We start from the raw sequence: 19620 nt of genomic DNA, 5'->3' as shown, positions 1-19620 counted from the left end.
TGCAACCAAATGAACAGGCAATGCTTTGCTTTGAACATGCTTGACAATAGATCTCCAGAATTGACTAATGGGGATGTTACTGTGTAGCTAACCATGTGAACTGTTATTTGAATGGCATAAAGGTGGAGCTCATACATCTTAATTTGTGCAGTTTTTAGGCTGATAATTTACTTACCTAATAAAGCTCAAAATGTCAGATAGCTTCAACTAAAACACTACTTCTGAAGTCACTGTTTAATGTAATGCATTATGATGTTATAGTTCAAAATATAAAGGAATGTACAGACTGTTCTCATCTCCACATTGGTGTGGCTGATTTACATACATGGTGTCCTCTTTAACCTATTCCCTGATACATCAGGTTAGCTATTAACCAACAAGCTTTCTTCCGAGTGCCATGAGTGGCAAACATAAGGTTTGAACCACAGGTGGGTGCAGCTCCTGTGGTCACAGCCAGAGCTGTGCACCTGAGATGATCATATCAGAGCTATCCTGTCATCGTGCAGAGTGAAGATTAAAAATAAAACTGACAGAGTATTTAGATCAGGCTGAACTTTTGGCTGATTGGGATTACTTTCACATGACTAACATCATCATTTGAAAATTTGGCCATGTTTAGGCACGAGCATCTGCCAGTGTAGCAGTACATATCTGAAAGAACATGAGAAAAACACAATAGGTACCTTTAATAGAGATATAATATGCAACCTGCAGATCAGCAGCAGAGCTCTTAAACGTTGTCTCTGAGATCTTAGATTTGATCTTAAACACACTCATTGCTTGTGTCAGAGGGACAAATCATTTTGTTCCGATTAAAGCCCTGCCAGCTAAAATGATTAATTCCCTCAAATAGAATAAAAGGAGGCATAATAATAATAATGTTTGCTGATAACTAACATTGGAGGGAAAAGCAGGATCTAGCTGATATAATTAGTCAAACATTAAGCTAGTGGGTTTTTTTTTAAAGACGTGGGATCTCTGCTGTTAACGTCTATTCACAGAGTACTGTATTATTAGTCTGAGCCACCAGAGGGTGCTGTGACCATCCACCTCAACATCCACCTTCACTGCTGAGGTTTTGCTGGATGTCCTGTCCTTGCAAAAGTCTTTATTTCCAGTGTCTTTATTCAGGCTGTTAATCCTTGCAAAAAGATGTCAGCTAATGGAGTGACTGATAACTGACAGAACATCTCTGTCAATTAAAACAGTTAGAATCTGCTTCAGACCAGCTCAGATTGTTGTTTAAGATTTTGGTGCAAATGTAACAGCAGTGTTTACACTGTAAGTTTGAAAGTCAAATTAACAGTCATGTTTTCATGCTTACTTGCTATTGTCTGGAGCGGAGACGTCTGGAGAGATAACTGACTGAGAGAGCAAAGTCAAACACAAGCTGATAAATGAGTATGAGATGAATAACATTGTACTGCTATCGTTTGTGGCTTATTAAAATAGTCTTTAACCTCTGATGGCATTTTTTGTTTTACCTTAATATAATAATACAAATACAAACCTTTTAAAAGGTGCCAAATTGACTACCAAATTACTCATTATTTTATCTTGTACTGGGTTAGACTAGTTTTTGTCTTCAGATCTACCTTGGCATAAACTGAGCAAGATGTTGGAACTTCTTCTCACAGATTTTAGTCCATATTGACATGATGGCATCATGCCGTTGCCGCATGATGAGAATCTCCTGGTTCTTGTATCAACAGTTCTCCCTGAACCGTTGATAAGGCATCCATGTTATTATGTTCCATCCATCCATTTTCTTCTACTTATCCAGTTGTTTACACCAAATTCTGACCTTCTCATCTGAATGTTGCAGTATTGTCAATCAGACGTTGTCTTGACCACATGTTAAAGTTTAAATCTGTTGAGCTGAACGATTGGTTAATTAGATATTTGCATAAGCAGTTGAACAGGTGGATTTGGCACCAGGTGGTATTCCTGTCACAACTCCAAAGGGTGCCTGCAGCTGGAATTGAACCAGCAACCTTCCACATATCAAGTGAGTGTGTTAACTTCTACAAAATCATAAATTTTAATTATGCGTTTTAATTCATGTGATTAGTGGAGAAGCATAAACAGCATATTGTGACGTATATATATGCATAAAAACAGGGGCTTTATTACATCGCTCTACAGCGTCACCATTGGTTAGAAAGCGAGCTTTAAATACCACTTTATTTGATTATTCTGCTCTGAATTGCTTTTTAGAAACTTTTATTCTTTATTTTCTGTCAGTTTTATTCCTCTTTATTTTGCAACACCCAGAACTTTTTCATGTAAAATCAGTACAAACTAAAATGTGATCAATATGGAATATTGTAATGGATAAATACAGAATTAAATTATAAAAAAAGCACTGAAGCTAAGCCTTGCTGTGGCTCAGTAGAAGAAGAAGGAAGAGGGTCAATCCCACCAGAGCCCTTCTGTGTGGAGTTTTGTTTTTACTTTCGGGGGTTCTGGTGAATTCTGGAAAAGAGACTCTTAATCAGTTTCACTTCCTGGTTTAATATCGTTCAAAAGGACACACCAACCAGAGATTCTCAATGTGTGAAAATCATTATTTCTGTAAAAGGTTGCTGTTGATTTAAAATACTTTGCTTGTACAAACTGTTTTTATAGCTTATTTTGCTATGATCCTGGTTTATACTGCATTGATGTGTCATTAGCCTTTTCGTGTTTGAGCTGCTGAATATAAGATGAGAACAGAAAATATCCCTCTCTAAAAAAAATTATTAGGATAGAATAAAGAGCTTCAGTTTATAGATGAATACATTTTCCACCAATGGTTTCAAATCCGAGCTTTCATTTCTGTTGCACTATTATTTATTCATTCATTTGTTTAAGACACTGAGGAGCTGTTCCCAGCACAATTTGTACCCATTCTGCTTCTACAGCACACGTCTTGCTGATGATAAACAGCCAAGGCCTAATGTGTGTGTTTTCCAGGGGATGTGAATGTGAGCAACTGCTTCCCTACAGGGAGCGTAACATCATTTCAGATTCCTTTTTAGTGATGCAACGAACATTCCCACATGTTGGCGCGAGGGACATTCACAGACCATGTGAGCCAAACAAAACAAAACAAAACAAAAAAACCCTTTTCGTTTATAACAGTGATCAGAGCTGCTGGAAACACAAACAAGACAAAACACGATCTTTAAAACAACTGTTTTTAGTTCACGGGCAGGCATGAATTATGTATTATTGCCAAGCTTTTGTTTTACTTTCTGTCTGTGTGTGTTTTGACTGAGCTGGTTTCCTTTAATTTAACTATTAAAATATCAACTAACAGGGCTGGATTAGTGCTGAACTACACAGAGAGGCCCCAGACAAAAATATTCTCTGTTAATTAATAGGTAATTTGATTAGCTGCATGTCAGTTTAAAGTTCAAAACTCTGATGCTAAATACTATGTACTGTAATGTTTATAGGCCCTTTAAAAAATACAAGTTTAGGGAAAAATTATTACATAAAAAGTCCACATTAATCATAAGATACAACTTTATTAACACTAAATTTAAAAACCACCTTTCCTTAAACATCGGCTACATAATTACCCCTCACTGTCTCGGCCTGTATTTGTACAGCCACCATCCATTCCAACCACCTCCCTGATTAGCCCATAACATTTTCTCACAACAGGAAAACACTGCAAAATAGCAACGCAAATGGTAAGAGGTCGTCTTTAAATTTACCTGATAAATTCATAGTACACATTGCACATTAAATTCGTGTTTATTTAACAGTTAGTTACTACATGAAGCACAGTAAACTCTGAAGAAAGTGCTAATATTTTTTCAGAGAAGGAAAAGACACTTGTACCTAGTGGAGGCCGGGGTTGGTGAAAGGGATTTGGTAAAAAATGCAACTCACTCCGACCTTAATCAAGATTTTGAACTTTTTGTTTATACCCTAAACGTAGAATCATTAGTATCAACCTTTACTCCACTTTTATTACCTGTGCAATCGACTACATGTTGCATTCAGTTACTGTGTGCAAGTTACATGTGCTGTAATTATGTTTAACTTCTGCCCAGTGAGGCTACCAATATGTATCACCGGGGCATCACTGTTTACAGTCTAGCAAAAATAGAAATACAGAGATGTAAACTGAACATAAGAGCAATTTGATTTAATAAACTTCTTCATGTTAACAAGTATTTAATAAAACATCTTTTATAAAGTAATACGGGTTCAGTCTCGTTCACAGTACAAAAAATCTATATAAACAAATAAATGTATTTTAATGAAGCAAACAGTCATTGATATGATGTAGTAATTAGATGTCAATTAATATTTAAAAAATTGGCAAATTAAATAAGATTAGCACCAATAACCCCCTGGCTGTCAACATGTGTGAGACTGCAGGCAAAAATAAAAATGCAATTAATGTGCAGTACACTGTTAATAAACTAGAAGAAGGCACATCTATAGATATGTTACTTACACACTGAACTACTGTAATTAATTATTATCAAGCTTCTCTATAAGCTCTCTGAAAATCCTTCAAGTGAGAGAAATGCTTCTAATGTTATAGAGTAGGGTTTCTGGAGGACTGGGGTTTTTTATTCATGTGGTTCCGTAGTGGAGTGGTGTACATGTTTGACAAACAAGTGTAAGATACCTGGTTTGATTCCATGAGGAAATGCAAGGTGAACTGAACCAGGAGTCCTGACAAGACCCCCCTTTGGTGTTCTGGGTATTTGGTAGCCACCATGGCCCAATCAATCATGCAGTGCAATTGGCCATGGTGACCACTTTTGAATATGGTGCAGCTGAAAGTAGCTTTTTTTGTCACTTATGATCTCTCCATGCTCCTCTTTTCTGGATTTCCTTTCCATCAGTCCCCCTACTTGATCACCACAGATAGCTGCCCTTCCCCAAGCCTGGCTTGAAGTCTCTTTTTTGTTAAACAAGAGTTCTTCCTTCATTTGGTTGCCAAAAGCTGCTTGTATGCTTGTTTATATTATTAAAACCGAAATAAGTGATGCCTTCAAAGGGTGGTTAGCACCTGCACCTTGTGTTCAAATCCAGCCTTTCCTGCCTCTCCTGTATGTTCTATGTATGTTCTCCTGCATGTTCTCCCTGTGTCTTTGTGGGTTCTCTCTGGGTATTCTGGCTTATACCCAAAGTAGTGGATATGGTTAAGTTAGTAAGTGGTAGATAAAAGAAAAAAAAAACTTCCACAAATAAGACCATATAGATTTTTCACCTTACACTGTTATAGGATATTAAAAAGAAAGACATATAATTAAGTGTAAATCTAGTTTATAAACATCAATAATTAAAATGTAATAATAATGATAGAGCTTAAAAACTGAAAACAATGATGATGACAATAATCATGAAGACTTGCTGACAGTGTTAACCTTGTAATCTACTGTAAGATAGTTTTTAGCTCATTCTGTGTATTTTCTTCACATTCCCATAGGAAGTGAGTGGAGCTGTTTTCAGCCAATCAGATCAGCGGATAATGCTCCGACAACAAACAAAAGATCGAGGCTAGCCGAGCTCATCATACTTTGTCGATCCGTCTAGGCTAACGTTAGTAGTTACTTTGCCCCCAGCACCGACTAGCTCCCTGTTTTTTTTTTTTTTTTACTTCTTTGCTCAGATCCCGTGGGGCAGTCTCATCCTCTTGTTTCTATTTGTGTTTTAGTCAGACCTAATGTCAACCTGAGTCATTTTCAGCGATCGCTTCGCCTTTGCTGGCCAAGCTAAACGCGTTAGCCAGGTTAGCTGCTCGGCTAACCAGCTCTGGCTGCCTCTGCAACAACCAGCGAAGCCAATTAGCTTAGCCTCCTAGCTTGCTAGCTTTGCTAACTCCCCTTTAAAACTTGACACTGACGGACACAAGTGGCTCTGGCTTGTTGCTGACAAGCCAGTTTACTAAAACTCGTGTCGTAGCCATGTCTGGACAGTCATCCGGCGGTGGGTTTCTGATGTCGGTAGTTGTCCACGGAGACTCGGCTCTGAACGAGCAGGAAAAGGAGCTCAATCAACGGCTCCGACGGCTCTATCCGGCCGTTAACGAAAACGAGACTCCACTTCCCCGATCCTGGAGCCCGAAGGACAAGTTCAGCTACATCGGACTGTCTCAGAACAACCTCCGTGTACACTATAAAGGTATGACAGAAACCCTTAATCGGGAATTTTTGTACTTGTGTTACCAAATGCTAACGACATGTTAGCTTAGCTTGACGGTTAGCGGATCAAAGCCAACTGCCGTTGAGGCTAAAAACAAAGTCTGCTAAGCTAGCAGCTTCACCAACAACAAGACAGAGGACATCTTGCAACCCGACCAGCTGGCGAGGTGTAGCCACAGCCAAAATTGACCTACTAGCTTGTTAGCTTTCCTGCTACCTTGTGAGACAGCTCGTCAGCTCCATTTATAGTCACCGGGAAGCTTTCACGACAGACAACCTGGCCAACTCTCTTGTGAAATATATATTTTTAAAAAACATCCTTAGCCAAATTACATCTGATGGTTTGGGTGCCAAAATTACAACGTTCAGTGTTATCCAAAATGAACCAGAGCTTGACAACCCTCTGTTAGGCTAATGTAACATTATTTTATTTATTATTAATTGTCAGGAAATGCTGTGTCAAATATCGTGATTATCCCGGTCAGAGGCTCTGCTAGGCTTCCAGTGAAGTGGCTAGTGTTGATACGATATGCAGAGATAGTTGGACTAGTTTCTATCTAGAGGGCTTTTTCTCTTTCTTTTCTTTTTTTTTTTCTGGTGCAGGCCTACAAGAAAAGGCTAGTGTGTTGTTGTTGTTGTTTTTTTGTTTTTTTTTAAAAAGGTGCAACTGCTTCCTGGGTGTGTACTGCTATTCTGTGTCTGTCTGGCCCTCTGCACACACGCTTCCTTGTTGCAACTAGAATGTTCTGCCTTTGTGCAACAAATCCACCTGAATTTCTTACAGCAGCTGCAACTTTAACATTCAAACACTGTAAAACTTTTACATGTACTGACCTCCAGGGAGCAATTCTCCACTTACTGAACAGTTTATTCTAACAGCAGTGTTAAGCTCTAAAATTCAGGCCTTCTGTGATTAACCATGTTTTAACAGAATGCCATAGTTGTAAATGGAAACCCTTTGAGTTTAGTTAGATGGGTTTTGGTTCCAATTCCAAATATAAATTCTCATATAAAACCCTCTGAAAAGATTGTTCTGTGAGTTCTACTGAAACTAAATGTCAGCTGTGTCCCAAGGCCTACCAGAAATGTAAAATACATTGTAATGTAAAATAGCAAATACTTTACAAACTGACATGTCAGTTATGTAAAAAATTTTTTTTAATTAAACATATTCACATTTCACATGGTTAAATGCTAATATTTAGTGGTATAGTTGGCTAGAAAATGAATAATTCTTTGGTGGGTTAAGATTTCGTTTTGGAAGATTACATTTATCTGACATTTTATGGACAAAAGCATTAATTCTATATTTGAGAAAATAATGTTTCATATGTTAATACAGTAATAACAGAAAAATGTCATCAGAGCAAGAGAGAATAGCATTGGTGTTACTCAGTGATATAATTCACATTTGTACACCTCACACCCAAAGACTGTTTTAAACAGCTTTACTGTGCAGAAGTTTGTATAACAGACAATACTTAAAAGAACAGTAGAAAATCTACACAAGAAAAGTTATTATTCTGTAGACACTGTGTTACCAATTAACCGCTCTGTAATAATGTCTGTAATTAATGATAATGATAATATTAATACAGGTTATTTGTAATCTCACTTAATAATTAACATGGTCTTTGTTTTTAGTCAGTACTGATTAATTTATTGATCGGTTCATTTACCCGACTCTAATGGTTTAGCTATTTTGGTTACAGATGAATACGTTCAAGACTTGTGTTTGCCAAAAATGGAAACCACTGTTAATTCTGGGTTCAGAAGTGTTCTTGTAAGCTGATCATCTTTAAACTTTATATAATTATAAAGATTAAATGATTGAGTTGACTAATAAATTAATGTTTCATGTAAAATTTTAATGATCGTGTTTTCCTGTTGCTCTTTCAATCTGGGAGCCATATTGCCAGTAGAAAATTTGTAAAATGGAGGTGAGGTGTTTACTTCACTTGATCTACATCTAGTATATATTTCCTTATATTTGAATGTGGTTCTGGGGTATTTGAAAGAAAATAATTAACTGTGATAAGTAACCAAGTGTCTTTATTAAGACATACAAAAGCATTTAAAGAAATCTTTAAATTATGACAAATTGTACTGTAAACTCAGGGCCTGTATTATGGTCTAGACATACATTTACAAATGTATGTTGTTTTTACATGAAGGCAGTCAGGTCAAATGATGCTGCTGTTTATTGTTTATATCCTACATATAAAGAACCAGCCATTAAGTAAATGTATTGGATATTGTCAGATATTCTGTTGGCAGCATACTGAGAATTTCCCTCTCTAATGATATTTAGAACCTTATTAATAAAACCAGTTTATTTGACTATCTATTGTAATAACTAAACAGTTACTGAGTAACATACAGCAGTGTAAACATGTGATTTATAACCGTCATGGTGCTGTTAATAGCTCTACACTGTGGCTTCATGTTAACCTTAAAGACTGAGATTATGAGCCGCTCAGATTTAAGACGTTTGGAGTGACAATCTTCTCACCAACGACACATCTTTTGCTCAGGTGTGTTTATAAAAATGTCACCTGGTATATCAGCATAATATTTCTGTATTGTTCAGCCATAGTGATACAAACCTATATATGTTTTATAGTATGTTCATCCACATATTCGTAATGGCAGACCATTGAATGTGGAAAGTATGTAACCATGGAAAGTAAATTATGCAGTACTTACAAGTAAAATATGCACCTCGACAAATAGTGGGACATCCAGTATTTTCCTTGTGGCTGGTTTTATTTATAGATCCAAACTTGGGTTGTAAAATTTTTTATAGTGTAGTGTCTCTGCAGAGTCCTTAGCTCTCTTCTGGTCCAATCTCAAAGTAACTCTGACATTATTTTCTCAGTATATATGTGTGTGTGTGTGTGTGTATATATGTATGTGTATATATATATATATATATATGTATGTGTGTGTGTGTGTGTGTATATATATATATATATATATATATATATATATATATATATATATATATATATATATATATATATATATATATATATATATATATATATATATATATATATATATATAAATTGTTGTTGTTTTTTTTTTTTCATTGGTGGGTAAATCTGCTAGTGAGGTGAGTTTTGTGCTTCTCAAACGTTTTGATCCGACTTAATGATTGCTAGCCTTTGCGATTTAATCCCTTACACAGCTTCTCATGGCAAAAAACCCTACATACATCGTAAACTGGGCTTTAAATTAAAGTGGTATTTGGTCCTTAGCCAGAGTAACTGCAGAGAAGCCTCTGCGTCTTGGCACTCAGCACATGTATCTCATGAACTATAGTCATTTGTACTAACTGCGCACTTCTGTGTTTTACCGCAACCTAAAGGTCATGGAAAAACACCCAAAGATGCTGCATCAGTGCGGGCCACCCACCCTATCCCAGCTGCCTGCGGGGTCTACTACTTTGAGGTGAAGATCATCAGTAAAGGCAGAGATGGGTAAGAGCAGCCCTAAACATTCCAGACATACACATTACTTTCAGCAGTGTTAATAGTTTGGGCTCATAGATGACAGTGAGTGGTTCATAAGCTGGTTAGGTAAACTGTCGAAAAAATTTGAAACTAGCAACCTGCAACACTGCAAAAAAAAGAATGCAAAAAAATATTTGTGGTTATTTTTGTTTGAAACTAGACAAAAGCAATAAGCAGAGGGACCATGAAGAGACAAACTTGTTCTTAGGTGTGCTGGCCCACTCAGTGTATCAAATAATAACCAATAAAATTACCTCCAATTTGATCAAACTTCTTTTAGAGTAAAACATTTAATAGCAAGCCTGAATATAAAACTGATTAAGAGCCTGCAATGTCTTCCAAAAAATAAGTGCAATTTTGCCCCATTCAGCAAAGCTACTCTCATTACAGCAATGCACAAGCAGCTCATTGTCAGATGCTGCTCCTCACTCTTCTCTGAACAGAGCAAACGAAGAGAGAGTCATGTCTGCAGCAGGAGAGAAAGATGCTGTGTTCACGAGGAAGTAGTGGCAACTGTTCATCTACAAGTAGGATGCAGTCCATGGTGACAAATATTGTTGTCATATAGACTGTATAAAAGATGGGCACAGCGCTGCGGTCCTAGAAAATGAAACCAGTCAAAGTGCCTTAAAGCTGCTTTCTTTTTAATGGCCACCAGGGGGCAACCCTTGTGGTCACAAAGGGACATTTTCTAAGTTGGTGTCGGCAAAAATGTGAAAACAAAGTATTCATACCAGGCGTTCACAAACCAGTGTGGGACCCACAGTTGGTACATCCAACCTTTATTCCGTTTGCCTGGTGTTGGATGGTTAAAGTTGCAGAACAGCTCAAAGGAATCGGTAAATGTAGCAATAAGTTCGAGACTAGGTGACCAAGGTGAGAGGGTAAATAGTTGAACACTGGGGGGAAAAAAAACCCCCAAACAGTCATAGGAATGAAATTGGCTCTACCAGCTGTGCATGCTGGTGTGTTCATGTATCAGTATGTAAATGGCAAACTGCACGTTTGAGTAATAATCCAGGACTGCTCAATGTCACCACCTTGACGTGCTTATTTAAGGATGTTGGCATTAAACTTGTAGTGCCCTTGTGCTGTGCACTAATGCTCATGCAGCAATGAATAGAATAGAATAGAATAGAATACTTTTATTTGTCAATTTCTTCAAATGTACTTGCCATACAAAGGAATTGAAATTACGTTTCACACTGTCCCATGCGTAGACATTGACAACAATAAGGTGCAGATGCACAACAAAAACAGCCCTAACAATAAAGTAATAAATAGTAATATAATAATATAAATAGTGCTAAAAGAAATACTAAAAATATATATATAGTTGCAGGTGTGTGCAATTGCAATGCAAGTCAGGAATGTTTTCAGTTCTTGGTTCAGAGAGTGTTTCTTTGTTGGAGAGTATGCTAAGGCATGTGAGGTTGAGAAAATGAAAGAACAGCTTTTTCTGTTTTGTGGTTGGTTTTTGGTTTTCCCTCAGTCATGCCTGTGACACTCATTTATCATGACTGATGAACTTCTCATTGGGAATGATAAACCTTTTGTTGTTGTTTTTTTACAAAGTGAATAGTTGCTGAAAGCATAAAGTCCAAATAAGTGACAAGTCTAATCTGGGTTTACATGAGCCATAATCCTGCAGCGTTTTGCCTTGTGGAGTGTAATTGTTGTTTGGTCCTATGAGAGTGGGAGGTTGAGATAAAGCAGTTCAGTTTCTCTTCTCTAGAAAGTCCTGATTTTTTTTTTTTCCTCTTACTTTGTTTTGTGTTCAATCAGAAATGATTTAAATTATGTCCTCCAGTTAAATTCATTTTTATTCTCCTTTTATTCTCCTTTGGGTCATGCCTAAAATTCTTAAAGGGTCTAAATGGCCATGTTTGGGAGCGTCTTTGTAAAACTTCCTAAATAATTTCATAAAAAATATTTAGGAAATTATTTTCTAACTGTTCAAGACTCCAGCCTGTAAACTGTAATGAATTCTTTGGATATCCATTATCTTAAAAGTCACACATCATCATGTTTAGGTACCACATGTCCTTTACATCAAAAAGGATTTTAGAAATTCGTACGAGAAGACCGCAAAATAATGAACATGATTAAAATCTTCAAAGTGCCTCAGGTTCATTCGTAAGACATCAGGCATTCCCTGGTTGTTTGTAACCAGTTGGTCATGCTTGACCCCAGATAAGTAAAAAAGTGTTCACATTTAACTGAATTTCTATAATGGTGTTTGGAACACACAAGGATAAATATGTGTTTCAGAAGTTCAAATGTTTAAAACATTTTCAGAAGTGGTTTTTAGAACATAGTTGGACTAGCAGCTTTGCTTTACATCTCAATTACTCTGTCACTCCAGCACTACAATCAGAGAGAAATGCATGCATCTCTACTAACTTGTGATTATTCTGCTGTTTTCATTATTTCAAGTAATAATTTTTGAATTCAAATATAAGAAATAGGATTTGGTAAATGATTGCTTTAAATGTGCCAGAAAAATACATCTAATCTGTTTTCTTGGCTCAGAATGAGCCAATGGAGGGGGGGAGGGGGGGGGTGTTCATACCACAAAGGTAGATCTTTTTGGGGGAAACAAAATTATAATATGTTCAATTAAGTTAACAAAATGTGTATATTAAAAAAAACAACTTCATTACATTGTGTGTGTTGAATATTCCTTTGTTTATAGCCTTTTTTGAGGATGCCAAATTTGTAGGGGTTTGCAATTTTTGCATAGATCAGCCATGCAATGAAAAAACTTGATATATAAATCAGTGGCAGCTTCATTCTCTTCATTACTAAATGAAATGCTCTATGTTTTTTTTTTTTTTTCTTTTTTTTTTTTTTTTAACTTCAGATCTGGTGACTACATTTACAATCCCATGACATTGAATTGTAATAATTTCTGTTACTCATCAATAACCACATTAATGTTAGCTTTTGCCCTCATTGAACAATGTTATGGTAGCCCTTGTCATGAACTTAAATTATTAAAAAATAAATGACATTAACCTAATTAGACATACACCATTTTGAAGAGATTACGTATGTGAGAAATTGGTGTTTACCGTGTTGAATGTAGCTTGACATGAGCCATGTCTGTCTGTGGTATGATTGACTTCAGCTTACATGTGTAAAATGGCTTCTTCAGTCTCTTTCTGCATAAACGCACAGCTTAACTCTCGCCTGTCTGTCCTACAGGTACATGGGTATCGGCCTCTCAGCTCAGGGTGTAAACATGAACAGACTCCCTGGTAAGTTGACATATTTTGTGCATTTGTTGCTGCTGTCTTTTGGTGTCTTTATCTGTTATATTCTACACTAGATATGTCTGGGATTTCTGTGGGTGTCATCTTGTCTGAACATAACTACTAGAGATTAGATTTGGATAAACTGGTTGGAGCCGTGACTGAGTCTGTTCATTGTGGTTGTTAGTTTGAGAAAAAAAAGAAAAAAGAAAAACAAGTAATATAAAAAACACAATTCAGATCCTTACGTAGGCTTACTGGGAAATCTTCTATAAGGTCAACAAGGCTTTAACGTTTTAGTCAACCTGTTTTAGGATTATGTTGCTATACAAAGGCTTATAGAAAAATGAAATAAAATTGAAATTGGTTGCAACCAGCATGGAAAAATTGAAGCTAAGTTCATATGTTGAGAATTGATACCTGTCAGGACAAGCCAAAGGGTTTATATCCAGAGATCTCAGTAATGTGTTGTGTAGCTCTTGAGTGAGGAGCAAGGATGAATACTCTACTGAGCTTTTATGTATAGTTCAGGCCAAGGTGTTGTGTCGGCATATCGAAAGTGGCTAAATGAAGATTTCTCGTTAGTTTGCTCATAGTGGCCTAAAGCATCTTAACTTTGATGAAACTGCCAAAAAGGATGTCATAAGAAATAAGTCTGTTAACTAATTATTTAAAAGCTCATAAATTATACAAAAGCAGATATTACCAACATAAACACCAGCCTATGAATAAACACGATCAGTAGCTGAAATTTTTATTTTATATTTGTAATTATTTATTCATATAAATATATTTTTCCTGTGAGGCTGTGGAGGACATGTTGCCCCCCCCCCTCGCTAACCTCACAGTTTTCTGCGAAGCACAGGCCTCTGGTGGGTGGAAAGTTTAAGATTATCACTGTGTAATCAGTATATCCTAAGGTGATGTTTGACCTTTGTCATGCTCCCTTCCAGTATTTTTTTTTTTCGTTGTCTGTTGATTACACAAGTGTTGTGCTTAAAAGCATTCTCAGTGTATGCACTCAATCATTAACTCGTATCCATGATTGTTGGAACAAGAACTTTTTTTTAAACACTTGTGCAATTAGGTGTAATAAAGTTGTTGTTTTGGATTTTTTTTGAGCTGCTTCAATGTTTTAGTGAAGTCAGAAACCAACACATGAGGTAGTGAATGTTGATGGTACAATAAAATGTCATGAATATCATCATTAATTGGACGCTGCAGACGTCAACCCTACGCTCCCCTGAGGTTATCAGGCCAAACAGGACCCCAGATACCCCACCACCAGTTTGAAAGCTGGACCCACCCAGGAGCTCCAGTCTCTTCACACAAAGATAACAGCAGGCCTAGTGCCAACCGCACAGTCTCAGCTGATGGATAGATGCTAATGAAAACTCAGTAATAGCTAGGTTTCATTTGACGTAGACGTGACGTCGACGTAAAGCGCGAAATTTGACTGGCGGTCGGAAGTGAAAAAGATAAGCGCAAAATCACAGACAGACAGTACGCAAAATGCCTATGTCCTGTTGTGTTTACGGATGCTCCAGTAGGTCGACCAGAGAAACTGATAAACGGTATTTTAGGGTACCAAAAATAGCCCAACGAAGAGGAGAAAAATGGAAAATTCTAACCGAAAAACGTAGGAAAAAATGGATTTTAAATTTACGTTTACAGTCGGGAGGAGCAGAGTCTGCCAATGCCCGTGTCTGCAGCGACCACTTCGTCAGAGGTAATGTTATGTTTGCAAACGAACTTATTAGCATTAGGTTGTCGTTAAATTCTCGTTTACTTAGTGCTTTTAAGTTAGTAGTCTAATATTGACTTGATTGGGACTATAGGCTGCCCAAGTGCTTTGGATGACGAAGAGTCGGAGGACTGGGCTCCGACGGTCAATCTCGGCTACGAACGAAAACCCAGATCGGAATCAGTTCTCAAACGAGAGAAAAGAATGAAGCTTAAGGCAGAACAGCATCGATGTGCAGAGGCGATTTTGGATATGCAACAGACGGCTGAGAGCCCGGATTTGAGCCTAGTGACAGTGGAGAACAGGCTACTAACCCTGCCATACAATTGCAATGAGCTGCAATCACTTCTCCATCCTCCTTTGCAATTACCCAAGTCTTCAGAGGTGTCTCGTTAGACCGCTGAGAATGGTTTACCTTGAAACAAACAACTGTCACTCTAACGAAGTCCTAAGGATGTGGCATGTTTGTTGACGTTAAAGCCGCTACCGCTAACTGTTAGCATGTTTAAGATAAAGCAATATAAGAACAAACACTCACCCTTGCAAACACCAAACTGTATCCATCACGGAGACGTTTTGTTCCAAGGTTGTGGACCCACCCGCTGACAAAAACATTGTACGCCTCCAGACTCTTGAAAGCTTTCATTTGCTGCCTAGTGTAGTAAGAAGTCTGGAGGACCAAGTAGTTGGTGATATCCACAGCCTCGATAGTAGGCAAATCCTTTACTTCTGTGGTGTATTCGGACATTTTCAAAGAATACGGATCACGTCCAATATATTTTTTAACTATCTGTTTATATCTCTCCCGAGAAACGGGGTCTAAAGTTGCACAATAGCTGCTCTCCTGACTCTCCACAGTGTCCTCCATGTTTACTTCCGCCCTCCACTCAAAAATCGCGCTGCCTCCGCACGTCATCAGAACCACGTGACCGCAACCCAACTATTGTGAAGAACTGATGCCAGAGTGCTGCTGAGTTGAGTACTGTCCTGCAGTGATGACTGTGGAAACGGCAGGATTAATCCTGCTGCTCGACAGTAACTCACTGGATCCTGCCACATGGTTTCTAATGTTAAAACAGCCCCAAAGTCCTATGTGCTGCAGCAAAGGCTGCATCCCCTTAAGTCTCCCTGAGAAACAAGTACTGTGCAAACACAGAGTACTCCAGGTTTTAATACACACAGGTATTCTGTTCACATTAAACCTTTGCTCATCAGTAATTTTCTTTCTTCCATTTTATGCTCAATACAAAAAAATATTTATTTTCAGTGAAATAAGGGGCATCACATCAAAAATGGCCTGCAGTCTGCAGAAGGTTAAACAAAACAAAGAATTGAAGGTTAAAAATGCCACACAAAAATCTCCCAATTCTGGGAGTACATCCAGTTTTCTGGAAGAAACTGAATGAGCTATGTCTTTCTGCAGTCAGCATGAAAGCAACAGCAAGCTGTTCCACTGATTGAGAATACCGATTCCCCAGGTTCAGTTCTCATAGTGTCCTTGAGCAAGGCATTGAATCTTGCAGGTTTGTGCTTGCTGGCTCACGGTACAGGGCTGTGGGTGAAGGTGTGGACACATACATCTGCCTTTTTTCTGTTTTAAGTGAGGATATTTCAGCTCTACTGCTCTCAGCACTGTGTGATTCTTGATCCAGGTCATGATATTACACCAGCGTTTACTGAAGCGTTGGAATTATGACGTCACATGTCTATTTTTAGACTTAACATGCGAATTTCTGGCCTAATAAAGTTTGGTGATAGGGAAATGTCTGTAAATACTCACAAATGTTAGAGTTGGGTTTAACTTTCAGCAGATACGAAACAGCTTGGTCCAGCTATTTTGTTGTTTGACAGCTTTTATTTCATGTCTTATTTGAGGAAATCTAATAATTAGATTAAAAAAGAAAAGAGTCAGCACTCAGAGAATCCCACTTGAAATCTGGGAGAACGCTGCCAAAGCAAAGATGAAAATCCTTTTATGACCATATTTTAGGGCATGTATTTAAATCAGACTTTACTGATGATTCTACACGTGTGACCATTAATATTGAAGTGTAATTTAAATAACACTTCGTAAATATGTTCCCAGAGGGATTTTAAGATTGCTGCTGAGTGGCAAGATTACTTCATAAAGGTTTTGACGCTGCCTCTCCGGTTTAATCACACTGCGTTCGAACCATTTTGGCGGCCTGCTCACAGCACTGTTGTCCTCCTCAGTAGCGTAGCTTTTGGTGTGATTTGTCACAAAACAAATTTTGAAAACATTATGTTGTGTTTTTTGATCTCCCGTGTCATCAGTGCCAGTATGCTTCTAGTTCAGTCATATTTACAATACTTATAGGGGCCACATTGTACTTCTGACCCTAGAGCTGAGTAATTTAAACTGACGTATTGCTTTAGGTTTTCTAAAAACAAATAAATAAGTAAATAAATACTGACGTGTAGCACATGTAGGAGGAGCTCACTGTTTGTAACGCTGGCCCTTGGTGACAGGTAAAAGCTACAACATGTGAGGAGGTGTGTGTAAAGTTGTGTATAGGCTTTGCCTATAACTAACCCACAACTGTGTTCAACCATAAGAAGTTTCTCTGTGTGAATAATCAGCTGCAAAGTATATCATTATTTTACAGCACTGTACCTTTTAATGTGGGTTTGTAGGAATATTCATATTGTGAGACTGACCATTATCATTCAGCCCTCCTATGGGCTGTGTGTGTCTGTCCGTGTTTGTCTTTGTGTTTCTGTGTTGAGTCTGAGATTCAAACAATTGCTGCGTTTTAACACTTTTTCACCTCATGTTCTCACACTTTTCATTTGCATCGCTACAGGTTGGGACAAGCACTCTTATGGTTACCATGGAGATGACGGCCACTCCTTCTGCTCGTCTGGCACCGGGCAACCTTATGGACCCACGTTTACAACAGGCGATGTGATTGGCTGCTGTGTTAACCTCATCAACAACACCTGCTTCTACACAAAGAATGGCCACAGCCTAGGTACAGAAAATAATACCCAATAATGCTGCCATGCAGTGGTCTGTGTATTAAGTTGCAGAAGGACTGCAGTGTTTCCAATATATTTTTTATCAATGTTTAAACAGAGATGGCATTTCTCTCAATAAGAGAGAGATGAGTAACAGTTTTGTTTTTTTTAAATAAATAGTTGGCAATCGCGCTTGTCCACTATATTTTTCCCACTGCTTGCCCACTTGTGTTTTGAAAGTTCAATTGCTGCTAACCAGTTAGCTCCAGCTCTTCCTGTCTTATCTTTCCCCTAATGGCTGGCTCACTGGCCAGGTTTTTGTTGGACTGTAATATTATTCCCCTCCTTCCCCAAAAGGATCTCAGCCTGCAGCACCTTGAACTGCAGCTTTTGAAAGTAGTCTTGCTTCTGTCCTGTCGCGCTACTGTAAGCTGGATGGTTACTCTGACCAGAAGCTGCGGTAGATGGAGGATTGGCTCACTTATGTCCCTTTTATACCCCGCTCACCAAAGCTTTGTAGTTGGAGACTTCCAAAGGAACTTTGATTACATTTGTGTAGTTATTTATTTCTCACAAAGGGATTGGAAAATTTAATATTTTCTGAGGAGAAACTTTGCCATGATGTAAGCTCATTTTACAAACACGGCTGTAATAGTTTCACAGAAGTTGTTACTGAGCCAAACACAAAACAAGAGGCCACTGCAGCAAGTCCAGCTTGTGATATATTGCTTTTTTTTTTTTTTAAGTTTTGCATGTTTCTATGAATTGTCTTGTTGTTGTTGTTGTTGTTGTTGTTTTAAATAATCATTCTTTGTTAATTAAATGTCTCTGATGTTTTTTGCTCTTTTTTTGTTTTAAATTATTTTTTCCACTTTACTGCACAGCAAAGAAATGTTACAAAGCTCGATAGTAAAAGCAATGTAAACATATATTTATATGTATGTATGTTCTTCATAATATAAGCATCCAGCAAATCTGTCAAAAAGCTTTTAATGTGAAGGCTTTGCAATACTTTGTATAATTTAAAAATTACATCAAATTTGTATTTTTTAGATAATGCTTTAGTGATAATTTCCTTCATGATTAGAAGACCGGGTTCACAGTTAAATCTGTTGGGGAGACGGTCTTTCTCGCTTATGTGACATTTATGAACTGCAGCAAGATGACCGTAACCAGATTACCTCAGCACATGTAAACACACGAACTGTGGCCTCACGCTGTGTGCAGAAATGGAAAGTACTCTTGTTCTTCATGCTGACTGTTTCTCTCTTCCTCTGCAGGTATTGCCTTCACAGACCTACCAGTAAGTACTGAGATTTTCTTCACTCTTTGTTGTAAAGTAATCTTTTCCATAATTAGCACAGCTGTAGGAGATGATGCTATTTATGGAAATTAAATGTGTCATTTCCTGCAGAATGTCCACTGCAGTCAAAATGTTTAATCATGCAAAATGGATTAGAGGCTGGAAAACTCGGGAGCTCCGAACACACCGTCAGCTTTTCTCAAACACTGTCAAACTGGAAGGCCTTTCTTCTTCTGTCACATCTGTAGTGATTGTGGTGTCTGTGTAACCTTTGGCTAAAGTTTCTTTGGCTTTATCCAACCATAAACAGACACTCGAGTGTTCTCTATTAAGAATTTATTATGTGTTTAAAGCAAATGAAGTGTACTTTCTGTATTTACGTTATGAAGTTCAGAGGTTCACATTTATTAGGAGGCTTTAACTCAAAGTTGTCAGGTGTTTGACACAGTAAACTGCTTTATATAACACTTTTTGTACTATGGTTTCATTTTTTTTTCCACAAATGGATGAACAGAGTTACATTAGTAAAGCATCTAGTGCAGGTTGTAGGCCTTGAAATGTGGGGGAGAAAAGTAGAACGTAGAAAAATTGAAAAACGGCAAAACAAAGCACAGTTTTTAAAAAATTATATAAATTGATATTAGCAGGAATATCTTTACTGTGTATAAAA

General features: G+C 37.6%; 1 protein-coding gene and 1 long non-coding RNA gene across 2 annotated transcripts in view; both read left to right on the top strand.

Annotated features, from left to right (window-relative positions):
- The first annotated feature begins 5472 nt into the window (after nucleotides 1–5472).
- The window catches only part of ranbp9 (RAN binding protein 9), a 30617-nt gene continuing 16469 nt past the window's right edge, over nucleotides 5473–19620 (top strand). Inside the window, exons 1-5 of the mRNA XM_085437942.1 lie at nucleotides 5473–6135; nucleotides 9526–9637; nucleotides 12878–12930; nucleotides 17494–17661; nucleotides 18928–18950. Of these exons, the coding sequence (XP_085294068.1) occupies nucleotides 5919–6135; nucleotides 9526–9637; nucleotides 12878–12930; nucleotides 17494–17661; nucleotides 18928–18950 (573 nt within the window). The 5' untranslated portion in view covers nucleotides 5473–5918. The remainder of the gene's footprint in view (nucleotides 6136–9525; nucleotides 9638–12877; nucleotides 12931–17493; nucleotides 17662–18927; nucleotides 18951–19620) is intronic.
- LOC146686989 (uncharacterized) lies at nucleotides 12946–15545 on the top strand. Its single transcript, XR_014916275.1, has 2 exons — nucleotides 12946–14653; nucleotides 14763–15545. It is a non-coding gene; the product is annotated as an uncharacterized LOC146686989 (long non-coding RNA).

This window comes from Copadichromis virginalis, linkage group LG18, assembly GCF_057382275.1.
Source record: "Copadichromis virginalis isolate Kocher_CV1m ecotype Utaka linkage group LG18, C_Virginalis_male_GT1.1, whole genome shotgun sequence".
Taxonomy (NCBI): Eukaryota; Metazoa; Chordata; class Actinopteri; order Cichliformes; family Cichlidae; genus Copadichromis; species Copadichromis virginalis.
This window is presented reverse-complemented; position numbering and strand designations above follow the sequence as displayed.